Consider the following 24,524-nt stretch of genomic DNA (forward strand, 5'->3'; position numbering starts at 1 on the left):
TTCCAGGTTTTTCTGTGTTAACTGTGTTTACTCTCATGAAAGCTATAAAAATTTGGTCTCTTCCCAGCATTGTACATTGAATGATCTACATTATGTCAAGTAACTCCCTATTTTACTCTTTGAACCAACAGTGGGGAAACAGTACACTCCACATTGTATTCCCCTCTATGTCCAACCCCCAAATGTTCCACATCCCATGTCTCCTCCCTGCCCTGCCCGCGACTCCATAAGGATATCCCCACCACACTCACCTCACCAGACCTCTAAACTTACTGGTGCCTCCATACACTTGAGGGTTATGTGCATATTCTCTGATTGAACCCAGACCTGAAAGTCCTCTGCTGTACATGTGTTGAAGGTCTCATCTCAGCAGGTGTATGCTGCTTGGTTAGTGGTCCAGTTTTGAGAGATCTCGGGGGTCCGGGTTAATTGAGATTGCTGGTCCTACTACAGGATTGCCCTCCTCCTCAACTTCCTCCATCTTTTTCCTAATTAAACCACAGAGGTCGGCAGCTTCTGTTCATTGGTTGGGTGCACATATTTGCATCTGTCTGAACTGCTTGTTGGGTTTTTCTGGAGTGCAGTCATGTTTGGTCCCTTTTAGTGAAAGCCTCATAGCCTCACTAATGGTTTCAGGTCTTGGGGCCTTTCCTTGAGCTGGATTCCACTTTGGGTCTGTAGCTGGACCTCTTTTCCTCAGGCTCTTCTCCATTTCCATCCCTGCATTTCTTTCAGAGAGGAAGAATTATGTGTCAGAGTTTTGACTATGGAGTAGCAACCTCCAACACTCACTTGATGCCCTGTCTGTCTGCTGGAGGTGGACTCAACAAGTTCCCACTCACCAATGTAGGGCATTTCCTCTAGGATCTGCCTATTTGAGTCCTGACATCTCTGGTACCTTCTGAAGGGTACTCTAAACCTTCTTTCTCCCATGGGCACCTGTTTCCATTCTTTCTGCTGCCATTAGGGGCTTCAGTCCTTTCCTCCCATGCAATACCAGATTATGCTCTCCTCTCCCTCCACCTCCACCTCCACCTCCTTTCCCTCACTTCCCTGCTCCCACCCCCATGGCTCATTTCTTTCCTCTCCCTCACAAGAGGGACTGAGGTGTCCTTGCTTGGTCTCTTCAGTGTGTTGCCATTTTTGAGTTCTGTTGACTGTATCTTGGGCATTCTGTGTGGGATTTTTTTTTTTTTGGCTAATATCATTTTGGGTCTGGTAACCTCACTAAGGATGATATTTTCTAGTTCCATCCATTTGCCTGCAAATTACCTGAGTAGTATTCCATTGTGTAAATGAACCACAATATCTGTATCCATTCTTCTGTCATGTGACATCTGTGTTGTTTCCAGCTTCTGGCTATCACAAATATGGTAGATATGAACATAGTGGAACACGTGCTTCTGTGGCATGGTGGGGCATCTTTTTGGTATATTCCCGAGTGGTATTTGTGGATCTTTGGTAGGTCTATTTGTAATTTGCTGAGGAACCACCAAGTAGATTTCCAGAGTGGTTTACCAGTATACAATCCTTCCAGCAATGGAGAAGTGTTCCACTTTGAACACATCCTTGTCAACATGTGTTGTCACCTGAGTTTTTGATCTTAACCATTTTGATTGGTGTAAGGTGGAATCTCAGGGTCATTTTGATTTACATTTGTTTGATCACTAAGGATTTTAAATATTCCTCAGGCATTCAAGATTCCTCTGCTGTGAATTCTCAGTTTAGGTCTATACCCTATTTTTTGTTTGGGTTGTTTGGTTTTATTGCTGGTTAGCTTTATGATTTCTTCATATATTTTGGATACTAGTCCTCTATTGAATGTGGGCTTTGTGAAAAGATTTTCCCAGTCTGTAGGATGCCAATTTGTCATATTGACTATGTTTTATCCTTTGCAGAAGATTTCAAGTTTCAGGAGGTTGCATTTATCAATTCTTGAAAATAAAGCATGAGCCATCTGAGTTCTGTTTAGGAAATTTCCCATATGCCAATGAATTCAAGACTCTTTCCTACTATCTCTTCTATTAGCTTCAGTGTACCTGGTTTTATGTTGAGATGCTTCATCCACTTAGATATGAGCTTTGTTCATAGTGACAATTATTGTCTATTTTCATTTTTCTACATATAGAGAGTCAATTAGACTGATACCATTTATTGAAGATGCTTTCCTTTTTCCATTGCATAGTTTTTTCTCTTTATCAAAGATCAAGTGTGTGTACATGAATGGTTTTATTTCTGTGTGTTCAATTCTATTCAATTGGTCAAACTGTCTGTACAAATACCATATAGTAGTTTTTAATCACTATTCCTCTGCAGTAGAACTTGAGGTCACGGATGGTGATTACCCCAGCCATTCTTTTATTATTAAGAATTGTTTTCACTATTCTGTTTAGGTTTTGTTTTGTTTTATTTGCCTTTCCAGATAAATTTGCAAATTGCTTTTTCCACGTCATTGAAGAATTGTGCTGGGAATTTGATGGGGAATTACAGTGAATCTGTAGTCACCTTTGATAGGATGGCCATTTTTACTATGTTAATTCTGCCAATCCATGAGCATAGGAGATCTCTCCATTTTCTCAGATCTTCTTTGATTTCTTTCTTGAGAGACCTGAAGTTCTTACACACTGATCTTTCATTTGTTTGTTTAGAATTAGCTAAAGATATTTTATATTATCCGTGGCTATTGTGAAGGAAATTGTTTTCCTAATTTATTTCTCAGTCTATTTACCATTTTTATACAGGAAGGCTGCTGATTTATTTTAGTTAATTTTATATCTGGCCACTTTACAGAAGTTGATTATCAACTGGAGAAGTTCTCTGGTAGAATTTTTGGGGTTGCTTATTTATGGTATCATATCATCTGCAAATAGTGATACCTTTAATTCTTCTTTGCCAATTTGTATTCCTGTGATTTCTTTTTGTTTTCTTATTGTTCTAACTATCACATTGAGTATTATATTGCATAGATATGGGGAGGGGGGGAATCCTTGTCTTGTCCCCAATTTTAGTGGAATTGCTCCAAGTATCTCTCCATTTAATTTGATATTGTCTGTTGGTTTGCAGTAAATTACTTTTATTATGTTTACATATGTGCCTTGAATTCCTGATCTCTCCAATACTTTTAAAATGAAGTTTTGTTGTATTTTGTCAAATGTTTTTCTGCATCTAAGGAGATGGTCACATGATTTTTTTCTTTGAGTTTGTTAATATGGTGGATTAAGTAAATGGAATCTTGTATATTAAACCAACCTTTCATCCCTGGGTAAAGCCTACATGATCGTGGTGAATGATGGTTCTTGGATTCAGTTTGCAAGAATTTAATTGAGTATTTTTGCATCAATATGTATATGCAAGACGGGTCTGATGTTCTCTTTTTGGGTAGGGTCCTTTTCTGGTTTAAGTAACAGAGTAATTGATTTGTGGCTTCACAAAATTAATTAGATAGCGTTCCTTCTATTCCGATTTCATGGAATTGTTTGAGAAATATATTTATCAGGTCTTCTTTGAAGATCTTGTAGAATCCTGACCTAAACCCATCTGGCCCTGGGCTTTTTTTGTTTTTTTGTTTTTTTTTCCTTTTGTTCAGGAGGTTTTTTAAGGACTTCTTCTATTTTCTTATGGCATATAGGCCTATTTTAAAAGTTTACCTGCTCTTGATTTAACTTTGGTATGTGCTATCTGTCTAGAAAATCATCCATTTCATCTAGCTTTTCCAGTTTGTTGAGTATAGGCTTTTGTAATAGTATCTGATAATCTTTTTTAATTTTCTCCATTTCTGTCATTATGTCTACCTTTTCCTTTCTTATTTTGTGAATTTGGATACTGCTTCTGGGTCCTTTATTGACTTTAACTGGGAGTTTATCTATCTTGATGATTCTCTCAAAGAACCAGATTTTGGTTTTGCTGATTCTTTGATTGTTCTCTTTGTTTCTGTTTGGTTGATTTCAGCTATGAGTTTGATTATTTCTGGTCTTCTACTCCTCTTGGGTGAGTTTGCTTCTTTTTGTTCTGGAGCTCTCAGGTGTGCTTTTAAGTTGCTAGTGTAAGATCTCTCCAGATTCTTTACCATTGCACTTAGTGCTATAAATTTTCTTCTTAGCGCTGTTTTTATTGTGTCCCAAACATTTGGGTATGAAGTATCAATATTTCCATTAAATTTCAGGAAGTCTTTAGTGTCTTTCTTCATTTCTTCCCTGTCCCAATTATCATTGAGTAGATAGTTATTCAGTGGAAATATATATGTGGGAACATGTATGTGGATTTTCTCTTGCTTTCACAATTATTGAAGACAAGCTTGAGGTCTTGGTGATCTGATATGATACATGGGATTATTTCAATCATCTTTTCTTGGTTGAGGGATTTTTTTTTGTGACCAATATTGTGGTTGATTTTGGAGAAGGTACCATGAGTTTCTGAAAAGAAGTTGTATTCTTTTGTTTTAGGGTGAAATATTTGGTTGACAACTTCTATTAGGTTTACTGTGAATCTATTTAGTTTCTATTTCAATGACCTGCCCATTGATAAGAGGGACATATTGAAGTCTCCCACTATTATTGTGTGGAGTTCAATGTGTGTTTTGAGATTTAGTAAAGTTTCTTTTATGAATGTGGGTACCCTTGCATTTGGGGCATAGATGTTCAAAACTGAGAATTTCATTTGGTGTATTTTGCCTTTGATGAATATTAAGAATCACACTTGATAACTTTTGGTTGAAAGTCTATTTTATTGGATATTAGGGTGGCAACTCCAGCTTGTTTCTTGGGACAATTTGCTTGGAAAATCTTTGCGCATAATTTTTCTCTGAGATCCTGCCTGTCTTTGTTATTGAGATGTGTTTCTTGTATGCAGCAAAATACTGAATCTTGTTTGTGTATCCAAGCTCTTAGCTTATGTCTTTATAGAGTTGAGCTGAGTCCATTAATATTGAGATATTAAAGACAGTGATTATTGTTTCCTGTTATATTTGTTTTTGTAGGTAGCTTTATGTGCTGGTGGTTCTCTCTTTTTGACTTTGCTGTGAGATGCTCAATATCTTGTCTTTTCTTTGGTATAGGTATCTTCCTTGAATTTTAGCTTTCCCTCTAAGATCTTCTGTAGAGCTGGATTGGATATATATATATATATATATATATATATATATATATATATATATATATATATATATATATATACTGTTTGAATTTGGTTTTGGTTTGGAATATTTTGGTTTCTCCATCTATGTTGATTGAGAGTTTTGCTGGGTATAGTAGCCTGAGCTGGCATTTGTGTTCTTTTAGGGTCTGCATGACCTCTGACCAGGCTCTTCTGGCTTTCGTAATCTCTGTTGAGAAGTCTGGTGTAATTCTGATAGGTCTGCCTATGTATGTTACTGCCTTTTCTTTACTTTGTGCCTTTAGTGTTTCGATTATTATGGGATAAGAATTTCTTTATTGGTCCCATTTGTTTGGTGTTTTATAGACTTCTTGTACCTTTGTAGCCCTCTTTTATTTAGGTTGGAGAAGTTTTCTTCTACTATGTTGTTGAAGATGTTTTTAGGTCCTTTGGGCTGGCAATCTTCCTTCTCTTCTATTGCAATTATTCTAAGATTTTGACTTTTCATTTTGTCCTTAATTTCCTGGATGTCTTGTGTTAGGAGTATTTGTGTTCTGATTTTTTTTCTGACCACCATGTCAATCTCTTCTACAGTATCTTCAACACCTGAGATTCTCTCTTCTATCACATACATTCTGTTGGGTATACTTACATCTGTAATTCCTAACCTCTTTCCTAGGTTTTCTATTTCCAGGTTTGCCTACATTTCTGTTTTCTTTATTGTTTCTACTTCTACTTTTAGGACTTGGATTGCTTTATGCAATTCCTTTATTTGTTTGATTGTGGTTTTCTGTATTTCTTTAAGGGATTTGTTTCCTCTTTAAGGGCTCCTACCTGTGTACCTGTGTTTTCTTGTATTTCTTTAGGTCACCTTCCCGATTTTCAGTTGTGTTGGTATATTCAGGGCTTGCAGTGATGGGAGAAATGGGTTCTGATGATGCCCATGTATGTTTGCTTCTGTTGCTTATAATCCTGCACTTCCCTCTCATCATCTGGTTATCCTTAGTATTTGCTGGTCTGAGTGACTCTGTCTGTAGTCTGCCTCTTTGTTCCCTGTGTTGCAACATGTCTTCTGGTAAGCCTATGACCTTAACTTTAGCAAACCTCCTATGGGGCTTTCCAACTGAGGTTATTCAGAGGAACAGAGAAGCTGCTGATTTGTTATCCTGTCTGCAGTAGGTAACCTTGGTGGTCTTCAGACAGTTGGGTCTTCACAGGGGCAATAAAACTATTGCCCTATGTGAGGCTTTTCTTCAGGGGGAGAGTCAATGGAGTGTGGTTTCTATTTCCTTTGGCAGTCACACTCCAGGCAGTCTGTCAGTCTTTTTCTTCAGTTGCCCTGCATGCCATTGAGATCTGGGAGGTCTTAAGTCTGTGGTGTCAGTTGCCCAGTTGCCCTGTGTACAGAGGAACTCTTGGGGTACCTACATGCTGTGGTGTCCTAGGTGCAGTGGATCTTCGGGGATATCTTTGGTTGTGGTGTCAGATGCTCTGAGTGCAACAGCTATTCTGGGACGTCACAGAATACAGTATTAAATATTCTTAATTCAGTGGTTCTTCTGGTATGGTTTGGGATATGATGTCAAATATTCTGAGTGCAGTTGGTCCTCTGTTATGTCTCAGGATATAGTGTCTTCTGGGATGCAGACTAGCTAACAGTCTGTCTCAGCAGAAAAGACCATCCAGAAGAGAATAGGTATACAGTGGGTGGGGTGTTTGGGGCATGGTGGATCCCTGAGTCCACTGATCATCAGCCTCAGGCCTTGTACATCATTGTATGTGTACATGAGTACAAATACTGAGTGCAGTGGATCCTCTGGTATGCCTCATGGTATAGTCTCTTCTGGGGAGCAGACTAACTAGTAATCGGTCCCAGCACTATGGCCCAGATAGAAGGGTATTGGTATTTGGTGGGCAGGTGATTTTGAGGGGATGGTGGATTCCCGAGTCCACTGAACTCCTAGCAGCATGTATGGGACTTGGGAGGGGGTTGTTTCTTACCAAAAGCTGAGAGCAGTGGATCCTCTGGTATGATTCAGGATATAGACTATCCTGGGGAGCAGGTTTTCCCAGCAAAATTGACCTGGGAGAAGGGATGTTTTCTTTTTGTTAATGATAAATAGAAATCAAGACCAAGAATAGCAAATGTTATCATTATGCATTTTAATTGTTATGTTTTCATTACAGTTTTATGTCAAAAAGTCAAAAAGAAAATTTACATTTCATAAGCAATCAAATTGACTGTTTTTAAGGATTTAGTGTGTGTGTGTGTGTGTGTGTGTGTTTGTGTGTTTGTGTATGTGTGGGCACATGTCAGAATAATATGCAGACAGCTGTGACGTCTACAAGAGTTGGAAGCTGGAATTACAGGCAATTACTTGGCATAAATGCTTGTAACCAAACATGGTTCCTCAGAATAATAGTGTGTGTTGGTAACTACTAAGCTGGCTCCCTGCCTCCAACTATTTATAATAAAGAATACTTTGTATTCATATCTATCTATCTATCTATCTATCTATCTATCTATCTATCTAATCTATCTATATCTATATCTATATCTATATCTATATCTATATCTATATATATATATATAGATGGCAAACATTCTACAATGCCTTTGTGGAAGTTAACATCTATTTTCATCCAGAGATCATTGAACTTTCATACTTCAAATCCTTCCTCAATATGGACCTACACATGGGAAACAACAGTGTTTTGTGGAAGCAGAAGACAAGAATTTCCAGATGGTAGTCAAATGTGATGAATCTTCATAATTTGATCTTGCTTCTATGACATTACAGATACTCATTTTGTTTTACATCTATTTAATGTGTGTTTGTGTATACATATGTATGTATTTGTGAACATATGTGTGTTCTACATTTGTGCACGAGTGGTTATACAGTATATTGAGGAATGATGGCAGCTTGTGAGGTTTATTTTCATCCTCAACATATAGTTCCAGATCTCCAACACCTATTGTTCTTGAAATATAAATAAGCAGTGCTTTATTATAATAATTTAAAGGGAAACTATTATTAGAAATGTTAAACAGTTCAGACATTGAATCATCAATTCTAAATTTATTAACATTTTTATGTTAACAAATTAAAATATGATATTGTGTAGTCTGTAGTCTCAGTAGAAACACAAGTTCCAATAAGGCAAAATCAAGAACCTCTTCGAATGTGATCCAGTCCATACATATGCGAAAGGAAATATCACCTTGTTAATGCATCCAACATAGTGGCTTTTCTCTACACAACTGCCCACTGCTAAGAAAAAATAAATTACTTGCTTGCATCATTGTCATAACATTGTCATTTTGACTGTTGTGGAGGTCATGGTACAAATGGCAAGGTTCTATAAGCCCAGACCTCTGTGTTTGTATGGATTAGAACACCATTAGGAAATGGTGGGTCTCTCTATGGATTTCTTTTCATCTAGACATCTTATTTAAACAGTCCCATAGTTCATTTTATTTGCTTTCCACTTTCCACAAGTGAACTGTGAAATACAAAGGAGGGAAATAGGTGATACTTAAAATTACTCAGGACAAGAAATTATTATATTTTTAATTTTTTCTTTAAGCAATAGTAGATTACAGAGTGTACAACTAACCCATTTAAAGTGTTTGTATAATATTTTATGTCACTTTGAACAGTAAATACTAACATCTACTGAACTAGGAAGGGCAGGCTGCTGTCAGTTGTATCTGATCATCTTTTAAAACAGTAGCAACCTGACTTTGAAGTTCTTATCCCTGATTGCATGGACCATAACATAACCTAGAGAGTAAGAACTCAGACTCATTGTTCATATCAGTACTGGTAGACTGACCAATGATTCAACCTACATTTAAGAAACTCATCTGTGCATTGCTCTGGTTTACATGGCAGTGGAAAACAAAGAAGAATAAAACATTTCTTTAACATCTAGGAACTTAACAACTAAATGACTGGGAAGATTGCATAAAAATAAGAACTAAAAGGAAAAATGTCTTCATTGTAACAAGGCAAATTGTGAGACAAATCACAACTCAGTTCACTTGAAGAAATTATAGCACCGATATTGCTTTGAGTATGTCAGTCTTTGGATAAACTGAACAAATACAATGTAAAGGATGATTATGTTCCTTTTAGTTATATCCTAAGAGTGTAGTGCTACATTATGAAGTTACAATATCTTTTAGTAACAGGCACAGAGAAAAGGGCAAAGATACAATTGCTGAACCCAGACCTCTGTGGTTATCTGCAATATAACACCAGTAGGGAATGTTAAGTCTCTCTGTGTCTTTCCTTAAGTCTAGATAGCTTATTTGAATAGCCCCATATTGTGTTTCACTTGCTTTCCATTATCAGCATGTGAACAGTGAAAACAAAGAATGGTCAAAGTAGCTATGTGTTGAAGTATAATACTGTTAAACTGAGTATGGCTGTATAAAATATATTAAGGAATATTTTCAGGGTTTTTCACCATTTCACACTAAAATTATATGAGCATATTACAGTATGTTTGAATAATATGTGTTATAGGCCCTGCTAACATTTTTTTTTCATTGCATGTCTTCCAGTACAAGACATAAATTGGTTTTGGAAATAGCCTGATAGGGTGTGGCAAGTATGAACATATTTGGTATGTTTCAATAATTTAATGTGCATTTTTAAGTAGCCAGTATACATACATATAGTTCCATGCATTATTCTACATAATTTATGATTTTCTCCGTTGTATAATACACAAAGGGAACTAGTGCCATGCAGAAAAATAGTGTTAGCAGTGCAGATGGTTAATATGAAAAGTAGCAGGAACCAGTTCTGTGAGAAAATTAGGAGCCCTGTTCCATTTTAAACTGTTGTTCATTTCAACATAATTCTAGTAAAAGTGGAGAGAAAAATACACATACAAATTTGATAGAATCCAAAAATGTGTTTTGTTAGACTAGTGTGCTTATTGTGGAAAGATCATGTTAAAACTGTGTTAAGCAAGACATGACATTGAGACCATTTTTTTAAAAATTTTGCAAGAAATTATTCTTGAATTAAAATTCTGAGCAAAGAACTGAGTTATCATTTCAATGCTCTGGAAAAAATAAATTTATTGAAAGTTATGTGTTGCCTGATTTACCTCAAGTCAGTAATTTTTATTTCTAATACCAATTAAAGCATCTAATTAGTTGAAGAACAGAAAAATCTACAATTTGTCTTTCTTTGTGTCTCTTTGTATCTCTGTCTCTGTCTCTGTCCCTCTCTCTTTCTCTGTCTCTGTCTCTCTGTGTGTGTGTCTGTGTGTGTCTCTCTCTCTGTGAATATTGCCAAAATTCACACTTATTTATCTTCTATTTTCGTGATAGCATGCTTTAACTGCAATCAGTAGAAACTACTGATTAACTTACTACCTATAGAAGAAAGAAAGAAAGAAAGAAAGAAAGAAAGAGAGAAAGAAAAAAGAAAGAAAGACATACAGACAGACAGAAAGAAACAGTGAGGGAAGGAAGGATGGATGGAAGGAAGGAGGGAGGGAAGGAAGGAAGGAAGGAAGGATGTTATTCTAGAATAAACTGACCAAAATTTCAAGCCAACCAAAATTCTAATTGAGCTGATCCATCCTGTACTAAAAACCCCTGTTTTTTTAAGAAATAAGGAGAAAATAGAAAAGGAAAAAAGGAGAAGAGAGCACAAAGTAATAAAAGAAAAGAAAGGAGAGCCTACTAAAATTAAATTAGATAATACTTGTGGTGCTCCTGTGCAGAAGAGGCTAAGTCTTACTTGCTTATCAGCCGTTAGATGACTGCAGTTATTCTCTAGGGTGGAACTTCAGGAAACTTTGCCCTTTCAGCATTGGTATGTCTACTGATATTGTCATTTTTCAAGTCTTGAGCTTTGAAATCATATGCACACAAACAATATTGACCAAGCTTATTAGATTTTATATTTTCTTCTATGAATCTGTATGTAAGTTTAATAATCATAAGTAAGAAAGCTGCCAATGGACTCTGCTGAGAATGGAAGGAATTGGAGAATGGAAGGACAACTTATAATTATGTTTTATTTAAAATATATAAATATGTTAAAATGTACTTAGCATTTGAGACAAGCTTGTTAGTTCATTGAGATATGAAAGAATAAGAAAGACCATGAACACTACCAAGGAAGAAGCATGGCTACTGGTATTTATGGGCAACTACTATAGTAGCATAAAAAATCCCTAGTCAATAATCTCTCTTAGAAATATAGACAATTAATCTTGATCAATATTTACATTATAAGAACATTTGACATTTGTTTATTAGCTTGGATCAATCAAAGACATAAAGAAACAAGAAGTTTACAATAATTCTGAAACATAAATTTGTATTTATGCTAGGCATTCCTGTATTTAACTGATAGATACGTGGAAAGACAAATCACTGCTGGAAAATATCATAGAAACTAAGCCAATTATAAAATTAGTATTCATCATTTGAATGGCTCGACTTACTAAGAAGTTAAATTGCCAGTTATTTACATGTTTATTCATTAGATCAATGCAATTCCATCAGGCATTACTTATAGATGTGGATAAATTTGAATAAAATATAAAGGGCTTTGAGTTTCTAAGCAAATAAGAAAAGGATGATTAAAGACTTGAAATCAAATTTCAGGACTTAGAGATATAACTATAATGTTACATTCTGTGTGCAAAGTGAGGTTAGACACAAAAAAAGTACAAAAATTATAGAAACTGATCCATAAATGTATGTATGATCAAGTTATTTTCTCTGTGTTAGAGGACAGCATAATGGATGAGGATAGAGGTGGTTTTGTTTGTTTTATTTTGTTTTGTTTTTGAATAAAATTGAACTTCACTGCTTCCTTATTTGTGGAATCTCTGTGGGGAAAGTTACAAAGACTGGACTAGTTAGATTAAGTGTTACTGGGAGTAGGATTTGAGATTTTATTGCTAATATGTGCTCTCATTGTTTGGTCATCTCTACCCTCATGAACACTGATGATCTGAAATTGCAAATCCCTATAAAACTCTGTATAAGTTGCCTTAATCATTCTTTCTTATCACAGACATAGAAATGTGTCTCATATCATAGGGTTTCCAGGACACAGTGAGTTATTTAGGAATGCATATGGTATTAGTTACTTTTCTGTTCCTATGACAAAACGCATAGCAAAATAATCTTAAAGCTTACATTGGCTCATGGTTTAAGGTCCTATATTCCATCAGAATATGGAAGGCATAAGACTGTGAAAATGATGCAGACACTCACAAAGGAGGCACAATCAGCAATTATAGAAGACTGTTGGTGCTCCTATGTCGTCCTCTTTTTAATCTGAGAAAGTACAGGTGCTATCCACATTCAGGGCATATCTTTGCTCCCCCAGTAAAATATCTCCTGAAACACCTTATACATATAGATCCTGGGGAGTTTTTCTTAGTTGATATCAAACTCACTCAAGTTGACAATAAACATTAGCCATTACATGAACCAAACCTATTATATTTAACCATAATATGTCAGCTTTGGTCCACAAATTTTATTGCCTTCTCATATTACAAAAAGAATTTAATACATCTGTAAGACTCATTTATATCAGAATAAACCTAATTCATCTGTAAGAGTTATGTAATTCTTATATTTTCAAAATATCAAAGTGCAGTATTTTGACTTATACCTAATTCAAGGGAAAACACAGGGAAGCTCATGGGAGGAGAAGGAGGGAAGCAATTGAAACAAGAGAATGATGTGATGATTATATTGAGAAAAATTATTATAAAAAATAAGTTATATCCTTACACTATGCAATGTGACTCTTTCCCTTTCAAAATGGAGAAGGGGTCATATGGAGAATAGAGTGGGACACATGGAGACTAAGACACAGAAAGGCAAACACTAATTCTAGAAAGCTCCATCACTTACACCTGGGATAGATGGCAGTATTTGAGTTATAACAGGATTAAGCAGCTATATCTTGCAGTTCCATGTCTTGTGATATCATACCTTCTTTCTAATATGAGTTCTATTCTGTTTCTATAGTTGAGGAGCCACTGTCCTGTATCTCCTCTGAGCCGTTAAAGTTGAACCTGACTGCATACACTCCCATGATAGTAATTTGAACTCCTTCAACCGAATTCTCAATTCCGTCTTTTCAAAAGAGTTTACACACTTAACAGATATACTCTTCCATGGGTACAGTTTCAATTTTTGATGAGTATAAGATTTCTGCTCTTTCTCTTTAACATTTAGACCTGCCTGGATATCTTTAACTTTTCTCTGAGAACCCACTTTTCTTCTGTGAGAACACCTATGAAGAGAACTATCATAAGCTAACAATAACCTACGCATTCCATTCATTTGATATTCATCCATGGAAATAAGACACTTTAGAAAAGATCTCAAAATATGGGATATCAAATGACCCTATTCTCAGCCAATATTGGTCTGCAACCATATGAGATTAAGATTTGAAAAACTGCTTCAAGAGGATCCTTCAAATTCCAATTCAGAAATATAAAATATGCTAAACCTGTGTTTTAAACTATTGATGTTACATGTAGTAGCCATTCCACAGCAGTGACATAAATAAGGGCTGTGGCACATAGATTGGTCAGAAAGAACAGAGACAATAGAAAATAACAAACTGAGTTTGAAATATACTGACAGCATTAGTACATTGTTTAGTATGGATGTAAATTACTGGGTGATGAATAGAGGACAGAAGATCATGTTTAAATAGAGTTTCACTAGTACTACATATGTGTGCTATGAAAGCTAAGAATATGTTTACAAGGATTGATGACAGAATTAAGGTAGAGAAAAAGATTATGTGAGACAAAGAGATAAAAAATTGTTTTAAAGGTTCAACACATATGCAATTTAGTCATTATTGGCAATGCCTAAAATGTATGCACTTGTTAAGTTTATTTTTATTGGAATTTTATTTACATTTCAAATGTTATCCCCTTTCCTGGTTTCTTGTCCATAATCACCCTAACCCACCCCCTTCCCCTTCTTCTATGAGGGTGTTCCCCCTCCCCAACCACTCACCCTTTCCCACCTCCCCATCCTGACATTCTTCTACAGTGGTGGTCCATCTTTGGCGGTACTAAGGGCTTCTCCTCACTCTGGTGCCCAAGAAGGCCATCCTCTGCTCCATATACAGCAGGAGCCATGGGTCTGACCATGTGTAGTCTTTGGGTAGTGGTTAATTCCCTAGAAGCTCTGGTTGTTTGGTAGTGTTGTTTTATCGGGTTGCAAGCCCCTTCAGCTCCATCAGTTCTTTCACTAAATCCTCCAGTGGGGATCCTGTTCTCAGTTCAGTGATTGGCTGCTAACATTCACTTCTATATTTGTCATGCTACTTGTTAAGGTTTTATTTGTTGTTTTTGTGCTGAATTATTTGTTATGAAATTGGAACTACTTTCCAATATATTTATGAAGACTACAGTGGAATGTAAAGATGGCCATTTTGATGGAATATTAACATGGCCTGAGAATACCAGTGTACCACGATTATTCTCAAATGTTCACACTGTAGATGTTCTGGGGAAGAAAAGGATGGAATTTATAGCATAAAATAGCATTCAGCTTTAGCTGTACAACTTTCTTTCATGTCTTTGAAAAGCAAATTAATACTTCTAAGTGATGATTCCAGTCATAAGACATGAGTTAATATTGGGATGATGTTGTCAAAAGAAAATGTGATAGGACCATAAGATCAAAACGTACCCAGATATGTTTAATTTTACAGGGATACATATCCAGGATTGGTGCTAGTGTCAATTGAAAATAATGGCATCAATGTTTGAAGAGGTATAATGGAATATTCAATGCCATGCTGAAGAATAAATGTATTTTATGATGCTCATTTTAAAACATTTGATAGATGAAGAAATAGATACACAAGTTGTAGATCTACAGCTACACAGAAAAAGATCCAAACATGACATATGTTACTGGAATTAGTTAGCAGGACTTGATAATCACCTAAGAAATCATTGAAACATATTTTAAAAAGATTCTAAGTAAACATGAATGTAAAATATTTTCTCTAAATTTTCACCTAGATACTCAATTGACAGAAACACAGACCTGGAGAGATATTTCAATATTGATGCCAACAGTGGAATTATTACTACTGCCAAATCATTGGATCGAGAGACAAATCCTGTTCATAACATTACAGTCCTCGCAATGGAGAGCCGTAAGTCAAAAGGTTTAAAATGAATTTAGGATAGAGCAAGGTGGGAATAGAGAATGGGTACTTATATGGTGAAGTCAATTTATCCTTTAATAATTGTCTGACTAAATTGAACAAACCTAGCACGTCCTAAATCACTAAGATATAAAGTACATATAAATTTCTTGTTTCTTTGTGCTGAAACTTACATGGATTATACAAAAGAGAAAACTTCTGAAGACTTCTGAAGACTCCAGTCTGTTTACATCATACATACTGTCTTTATCTTGATAGGAGGTTACTGAATTGGTCTCTACCAGTACACATGTATATCAAAGTTGTGGTATTGAGCTAATTTTAATCTGTGAATAAAATAACTGAAGAGACAATATGACCAGATACTATTAAATAGTCAAAGAAAACACATGTATATAATATGCTTATGCTAAAATAAATATGGGCTATGGCACCATTAATGTGAATTACATAGTTCACTATTCCTGAGTCAGCACATTTCCCATCAGGGATTGTCCCCATGTGTACATATACATAATCATTAGAAACATATAAATATAGATACATCAAAACTATACATATGTACAACCATATACAATGTATGTTTGAATACATACACATATACATTAATGAGTTTATGTGGGTAAGCTTAACTGCAATTATGTTTAAATAGTATTTATTGTACTGTGAAACCAGTTTTTGAGATTTTACTTTAAAGATGGAAATTTTTCAATTTTTTGCTTGTTTTTCATGTTCCTTGAATAAAATAGCCATGTATGACAAATATTTTATCAGAGTTAATTATGAAGTATTTTCCTATCTATCAGAGAATCCATCCCAGGTGGGGAGAGGCTATGTGGCCATCACTATACTGGATATTAATGACAATGCTCCCGAGTTTGCCATGGAGTATGAAACCACTGTCTGTGAAAATGCTCAGCCAGGACAGGTGAGACGCTTTGCATCAGCCCCCTTCATGCAGTTTCTTTAAAACAAAAGCATTCCTCCATGGTGCCTTGGGAATTTCCAGTTTTAAGATAACTCACGATCTGCTTGTTTCAGCAAAATTATCACTTTGATATGTTGCACAAGCTAATATGAAAGGAACTTTCAAATTCTTATTTAATTGGGCTATGAAATTCCTCAGGAAGAGAAGGTAAACACTGTAAAGAAGCCCTAATATGTACTTAAAAGCCTAGATTCCTTTAAGGAGGAATAAAATGCATTAAACTTCATTGGTCTATTCCCTACATTATATTATACAACTGCGTTTACATACATCAAGTTGCCGAGAATTAAGTGCATTTCACAATGGCTTGGCTTGCCTGTCTCTTTTCCTTAGAGTCTTTAGATGGTTATAGGGATGTCTAATCAATTGTTACAGCTTGGTTTTGAGATTCACAAATTCAACTTCAAACGTGTGCTTTGAAAAGAACATGATTTGTTTTCTTAGGCACATTTTAGAATGATTTCAAGTTTGTAGATTTGATCTGTTTCCTGAACTCATTCAGAAAGATAGCATTTGTGATAAAGTGTAAAATTACAGTGTCCTGCTGTAGAAAACTCAGCAGAGTGCACTAGTATACCTTCCTTGTTTACATTCTCTCTACCTAGGTTATCCAGAAAATCAGTGCAATAGATAAAGACGAGCCATCCAATGGACACCAGTTTTACTTCAGCTTAACAACCGATATGGCAAATAACCTTAACTTCTCTTTGAAAGATAACAAAGGTAAGCCTAGTTATGTCAATGCAAACATTGGCTCCTAAGCAAGTCCAGTATTTCATTTTGAGATGCTTTTTATAGGAGAAAAGAAGAGCAAGGAAATTAATTAAAAGACAGCCATTTTTATCCATGGATTGGCTATTATGGAAAAGCTGTTAGAGCATGGAGTCAAATGAGAAACCTTAGATCTATATCTCTTGGATGTCTCCTAGATATTTGCCTCCTTGTTTATGTACCATGCTGGTTATCCAAATGATATCATACTTTGAAGGCCAATTAAGGTCCTTATTAAGTAATAGGACTGTACTATGTAGACACTACTTGAGAGCTCAGAAAATGCTTGGATTATTTACATTTAAAATTAAAATCACATAATGTTCTTAAAATGGCAAAATTTATTGTATTTTTCCATGAAAATGTAAATATTACATGTAAAATAATAACAATAACAATAATAAAAATAATGAGGAGGAGGATGAAGAAGTAAATTTGGATAACGAATTTGAAGAATATTGACACCATATATATCAATTTACATGAAGGAGGTATTCCGGAGGATTGTGCATACTTTTCTATTTCCTGCAGTAATAGTTCATTAAAACATATATAAATTGATCACCACTCTAGCCAGAAACTCTGAAAACTCCTTGATTTGCATAGTAAACAAGGGGGAAATACAACCACTACTCATCTTCAGAAAAGTTCATGGGCAGCATGTAAGTTACTATGCTTCTTATGTCATCTCAAATGAATTGCACTTTTGCATTATTTCATATTATCATTAAACCATTTCATAAGAACTTTTATATTAACCAACAAAAATAAACTATTAAATAATAAAAAGTCATCTCTTTTATGTCAAACTTAATTTCCTTGCTTGAAAGTTAGCTGTGCGTACCATGGATAAGTGTTATTGTAGTGATACTTTACAAGTACCTATAGGCAGATTGCTGTTTTGCTTAATATTCATTAAGCATAATATCAGACATTCTTAAGAAAACATTTGAACTTACTCATATTTTATAAAGGGTTTTGTGTAAATCAGGTTTAGTTATAAAATAAAGAGTCCACGTAGCTTACCGGAACAGACCTGCTTTCAGAAGGAATTTAGGAAATATTTTGCATGAAGATATAACTTTAGGGCAAAAACTGATTTTGGCCAAAAAATTCTATCTGAAAGTAATATTTTTTTCCTGATCCTATTTTCCACCTAATGAGAATACTCCAATGTCCCTTTAGTAATATAAAGGAGAGATTATTCTCTTGGTGAGTAATTCCAAACTCTCTGACTTAATCATTGTTGCAAAGGTTCACACAGTCTTTGAAGTCATCTAACACAGATGCAGATAAGGGAATATATGACCTTCACAAGAAAATGGTGAATATATCCCTCAAGTGACACAGTCCTATAGCATCAAGATTGCTGTAGACTATGTGCAAGAAAATGTCTGTATTTATAGGGCATCCATACTGTTATACATGTGAAATATCCCTGCATCACATTCAGCAAGCCCAACGTTTCCAAGACTGTATCATAAAGGGTATCAATGGAATAATTTAAAAGTATTAGTGTTGTATTCCACATTAGGCAAGTAAATACAGAGTACTCTACAAGCTGTTTCTTAATCACGGAGCCTTCTTCCACATGCTGAGCATTTGGACCATGCTTCTCAATGCTCTATGTGTGGTGTGTGTGTGTGTGTGTGTGTGTGTGTGTGCATGTGTGTGCGTTTGTGCATCTGTATGTTTTGTGTCAACGTATATGCCTCTATATCTTTCTATGAATGATTTTTATGTGATCAATGTCAGACTATCAATAAACAATTTTATGAAACATTTTTAATAATTCATAGACAGTATTAACATTTTTGAAAAGTAAACCACTAGCCTGTATATTAAGTGTATGTTAACATAAAAGATATCCCTAAACAATTCCATGCTTATTCAGCTAATGTGCCTTACAAATTTAATTTATATCTTAAAATTAAATATTTTAATAAATTAATTTTGAAAAAATTTCAAAATCGCATGTGTGAAAATACACTAAATACAAAATGATACTGAAATATTTATAATTTATCTAATCTAAAATTAAGGGTTTTTACTGCATTTGAACATTAGCATATTGTTTTGAGATGCTTGAAACAAATTATATCAACTTGTTTTGTTTAAGATATTACTGAATTCTTTGTGCTAATATTAAACAAGCAATTTTCAACTATTTATGAAGTATTATCAAATATAAGGTATATTTGCATACAGGATAATAGTATGACTGATTTTTTTGTGTTTCTGTTTTACTAGTCAGTATACATTTTAAGATCCTATAAATTCATATTAGTTGAGAGACATGACCCAAAGAAGTATTGCAAAATTATATTAATTTCTATATTATAAATTGCAGTTATGTAAATGTATTGATTGCCTTTCAGATATTCATAGCTACTATAACCATTTTAAATAAACATAATAATGAATATAAATTAATATCTGTGCTATTAATAAAACACTTATAAACATGCTGCATGAGAAATTGTGAATAACATATGTAAAACTATTTCAATAATTACATTTTTGAATATTTCTATTTAATATTGCCCTCCTTTTTTTCAGACATTAATAGACTATGCCTATGATGGAAGACACATAAGATTGTATTTCCTAATAAAATCATAAATATCTTAGTTTATATCAGTAAATCATGATAAGAACATAAAGAAGTCACGTGTGTCCTTTCTCAGAATATATGCCCTAGTTCAGTGATAGTTGACTGCATAGCAATTTAAATAAAATCTATGTTATTTTATGGTAAATTTTATTACCTTTTTGATCTGGAAACATTTAAATAAGTGATGGGTTGGAAATGATGCTAAAAAGGAATACCTATTAATTCAAATCTTTATCAGGTTTCTATAAATATGATTTGAAATTTTAGATACGTAAAACTTTAAAGGAAATTATGTATAAAGATTCCATTTAATAAAGCATTCAGTTTTACATCATAACGGAAATACCATAATCATTACTATGAATTACATAGGAAATCTCTCTTTCTGTGCAAATAAATTTATTGAGGATATTTCAAAAAATCTTATGCCACATATGTTTTGCCATTCAGAAGAAAAGTGAAAAGCATAACTTCAAGTTTGTAAACATACTTCTGTTTGTAAACAGAAGCTTTGTTATACATTTTTGTTCTTTATCCTAGACAATACAGCCTCAATACTAACCAGGAGAAATGGCTTCCGCAGACAGGAACAGTCAGTTTATTATCTGCCGATTTTCATCGTGGACAACGGATCTCCTTCACTAAGCAGTACGAACACACTTACCATCCGTGTCTGCGACTGTGATGCTGATGGCATAGCGCAGACCTGCAATGCAGAGGCCTACATTCTACCCGCTGGCCTCAGCACTGGGGCCCTGATTGCCATACTGGCCTGTGTCCTGACACTATTGGGTAGGTACTGGTTTCTGTTCTTGCTTTGTAGGAAAAAAACAAAACATCCAAACACCATGGTTTCTTCTCTCATTTTTATTTGTTTTGAGTATCTTTTCAAGGCTATGTATATAATTTACCAGGAGGCACACTACTCATTTTTCAATCTATCAGTGTGCTTGAAAGAACAACATATAATAAAAGAATGGGTGCTTCACTTTCAAAAAGCAGCATAAAATAAATTATCTGAACTTACTGTGAATGCTTTTCAATAATTTAGTTTTAAATTCACCCTAAAAGTTTCTTTCTTTAGAATCTTTAGATTAGAAAGAATACTTTTTATATATTGCTTTGATAGATAGTATATTTATTTGATAAATTATTTTACAGTGGACAGAATTTTCAAAAAATATATACATTAGGTTTCTTAACTTATCTTGCTTTTTTAAGAAACTGAAGAACAACAATATCAACCAACCAGACTCCCCACCCCGCCCAGAGCTCCCAGGGACTAAATTACCAACCAGGGAGTACACATGGAGGGACCCATGGCTCCAACTGCTTACGTAGCAGAGGATGGCATAGTTTATCATCATTAGGAGAAAAAGCCCTTGGTCCTATGAATATTAGGATGTTGACATGAAAGTGAGTGGGTGGGAGTGGGAGCATCCTTATAGGAGCAAAAGGAGGGAGTATAGGAGAGGGAGAGAAAGTGGATAACATTTGAAATGTAAACACATAAAATATCCAAAAAATAAAATTAAAAAAAAGAAACTGAGGTTGTGGCACACAAACATATTTTTTGTAAATTATTGTCATACCTAATTTAATTTTTCTAAGACTAATTTATTATCCGGATGAACTAAATACACAGATCGTATTAGAATTAGAATTGCATAGGAGATAATGCACCATCTTTTTTAATATTGGTAGCCATCCAAAATGGCCATTGAATAATTAATGTGTTTATTCTAAGTTAACATTCTCCTTCACAGTATAAATTCCTACAAGGATTGCAAGAACTTAACTTTGCACTTGTGGCTATATGCTGTGTTTTCTTGAATTTTAAAGAATTTAGTAAATCTATATACAATAAATGTTTATAAAAGTAGCATTTGAGATGGAAGTCAGCATGGCATGTTGTTTGAGATAAATTTGTGTAACTGTTTCCTAGTCTTTACCTTTATTGTACCTTAGTTCTTCACAAGGAGGATACTAGTTTCTCTGTAAGATAGCTTCATAGTCTCAAATGTGAGCTTATATTGCTAGCCTTGTTTGATAAGAAGTGAGAATTCAATTAGATAATTCATGTACAGAACTGAATGACTACTACATAGAGACATTCAATTTGTCTTTTAAGTGTTATTGATGGAAGAAAAGACCTCACTGTATTAACCAATCTAAGACTTAAGTGCCAATACAATGTAAACAGTCTCATAAAATGGAAGTTATTGTTTTTAATAACTTCAATTATACAAGCAAGTATAGAAGAAAATAAACGATTATTTCTGAAGAACTGTAAATAGGTGTCAGAAACTTTCTGAACTTCATTGTAAATGACAGGTAACTAATTAACAGTTAAAATGTGATAGAATATAAAGATGAAGAGTAAATATTTTAAAATGAAAGTATCTTAAATAAGTGTTTTTGATCTGCTGTGATTCTAAAGCCTAAATATGAATATGAAAATTGTATGTTTCCTCTATAAAAGCAGAATAAACCACATAGGATATAAAGCCATTATATCTTGAAAGACAATGAACAGTTTAAAGAAACAGATTCATAGAAAAGGGAGAGGAGAAACAGAAGGTAAACTTTTAAACTTTAACAATTTATCACACACATGTATGCACACACACACACACACACACACACACACACAAACACACAATCCATTATACCATACTTCCAGGAACAATATACAACTGAATGTATTATCTTAAATTTGCTTATCATTGATAGTGATTTAACTTTTATATTTTAAAAGACTATCTAAATAAAGCCTGTTTCACCTTTAATTTAGAAGAATGTCTTGCGTGACAATTAGTTTTTTGTAATCAAGATTGTTTGATTCTTTTATAGTTTATAATCATCAGTGTTACTGAAAGTAAAAAGTTTTTATAAGTATCATTGTTGGTTGAATCTAGCAATTTATACTTCCATCCATCCATCCATTCATCCATCCCTCCATCTATCTATCCATCCATTCATCCATCCATCATCTATCTAATCTATCCATCCATCCATCCATGCAACCATTCATCCATCTATCTGTCATTTATCTATCAAATATCTGTCTTTTTCTCTCTCCATGTGGCATGGTATAGAGGCAAATGTTAATAAAAAATACACCATCCCATTAGTGCTGCCACATGACATCTCTGTGATATTTTCATCTTTATCAACAAAGTGTCTCAACCCAACTACCTCAGTTTCCAATTTCCGTCCCAAGCTGCTGCCAATTAGTCTCCATGCTCTACAGCAATCTAGCCACCACGGCTAGCCGCACATTGTCACCTCCTGCTCTCTGACACTAGAAGCAGCCATCCTTTGCTACACTCTGCTGGCATCTCTGTTCACAGTCCCAACAACCGTCCTCTATTTTTATAGCCATAACTACCAATAATCTGTTAAAAATCAAAACACAATATGTTTGTAATTTATCAGTCAGATTTATATCTTAAATTCACTCCACAAAATGTTCACACAATAAACTCTAAACCAATTAATAGTGATGTAAACTGACCACTTAGATAAGACAAAATGTCATATAAGAATCCATCCCTTATGACATATTCATAACTACCTGTGGCCCTTTAAGGCCACACAGATCTGGATCATCCTTTTCTGCTTCCATTTTGTTTCATCTCATTTTTTTCCCTCTTTCTCTCCTCTTTTCAAATCTCTGTGCCTGCCTTACTTTTTCACTGACCAAGAACATGCCTGCTTTTACCTGCATATAGACAATTATCCCCAGAATAGTGTTTGTGCTGTGTCATATGTGTGCATGTGGTGTGTGTGTGTGTGTGTGTGTGTGTGTGTGTGTTTGTGCGCCCGCATGTATATCTATGTGTTTGTCCTGTATGGTATGTGTCTGTGTCTGTGTGTTATGTATGTTTATGGTATGTGCTGTTTAGAGGGTGTTTGTGACTGGTGTGTGGTATGTGTATGTGGCATGTGTGTACATGTGTTGACTCAGGAGATGGTTAATGAAAGAATCTTTCTGTCTGTTTCAGGGATGTCACTTGAGACTTATAAAAGTCAATTCTCTCTCTAGACTAAAGTTTTGTACACTGTATTTTATTTATTTTTTTAAAGTTTCCACAGTTATACCAAAAAGTTAGTCAAAGCAGAACATTTTCATACTGAAAGAAAAATTTGAAACAAGTAAAATAACTTTAAGCTTCATGTATTTAGTTAAACTATAAACCTGTATTCTAAACTGTTGGGTGATAGAAGCAGGAGAATTTACAGTTTAACGTCATCCTGTCTACAAAGTAAGATGGAGGTGACTGAGCTACATGAGATCCTACCTTTAAAAACAAAACAAAACAACAAAAAACAACAAAAACCAAAACTTCACCTCCATCTCTATATTTCTAACCGTGTGAATGATTTCTTGGCTTACCCTCACCTTGGTCTAAAAAATATTTAAGCCTGAATACTCTAAGTAAAAGCAATAAACCAGAACTCTAAGTATGATGTTTCTTTTATTAAGACTGACTGAAAATATCTTGAGAGGAACCAGAACTTGCAGCTTCAAATCTCTTGAAATAAAAAAATCACCTTAAATATTTTTCATATGGAAAAGTTTTAATCAATATGGGGAAAACATTTTAGTGATCTAATACCTGAATAAAAACTATGACCCATAACTAACCACAATACTAATTTAATCCTCTGTATTATTACAATTAACTTCATATTTAATAAATGCACATGATTTTCTACCAGTGTGAAAACACTTTAAGGAAAGAACAAAGTGTACAACTGACACTTTCAATTATTACTGATGTAGACCTTTTAAGAAATTCAAAGGATGAATTTCAGCTGCTTTGGCTTAAAATAGTTCTCCTCATTA

General features: G+C 34.5%; 1 protein-coding gene across 3 annotated transcripts in view; it reads left to right on the plus strand.

The window, feature by feature from the left end:
* Cdh7 (cadherin 7) overlaps positions 1-24,524 on the plus strand; it is a 149,854-nt gene that overhangs the window by 108,626 nt on the left and 16,704 nt on the right. For all 3 annotated transcript variants that reach the window (XM_017598763.3, XM_017598764.3, NM_001012737.1), the window contains 4 exon segments: positions 15,151-15,287; positions 16,106-16,227; positions 16,893-17,010; positions 20,213-20,464. In XM_017598763.3, coding sequence (XP_017454252.1) covers positions 15,151-15,287; positions 16,106-16,227; positions 16,893-17,010; positions 20,213-20,464 — 629 coding nt within the window.

The sequence above is a fragment of the Rattus norvegicus genome, chromosome 13 (genome assembly GCF_036323735.1).
Source record: "Rattus norvegicus strain BN/NHsdMcwi chromosome 13, GRCr8, whole genome shotgun sequence".
Lineage (NCBI taxonomy): Eukaryota > Metazoa > Chordata > Mammalia > Rodentia > Muridae > Rattus > Rattus norvegicus.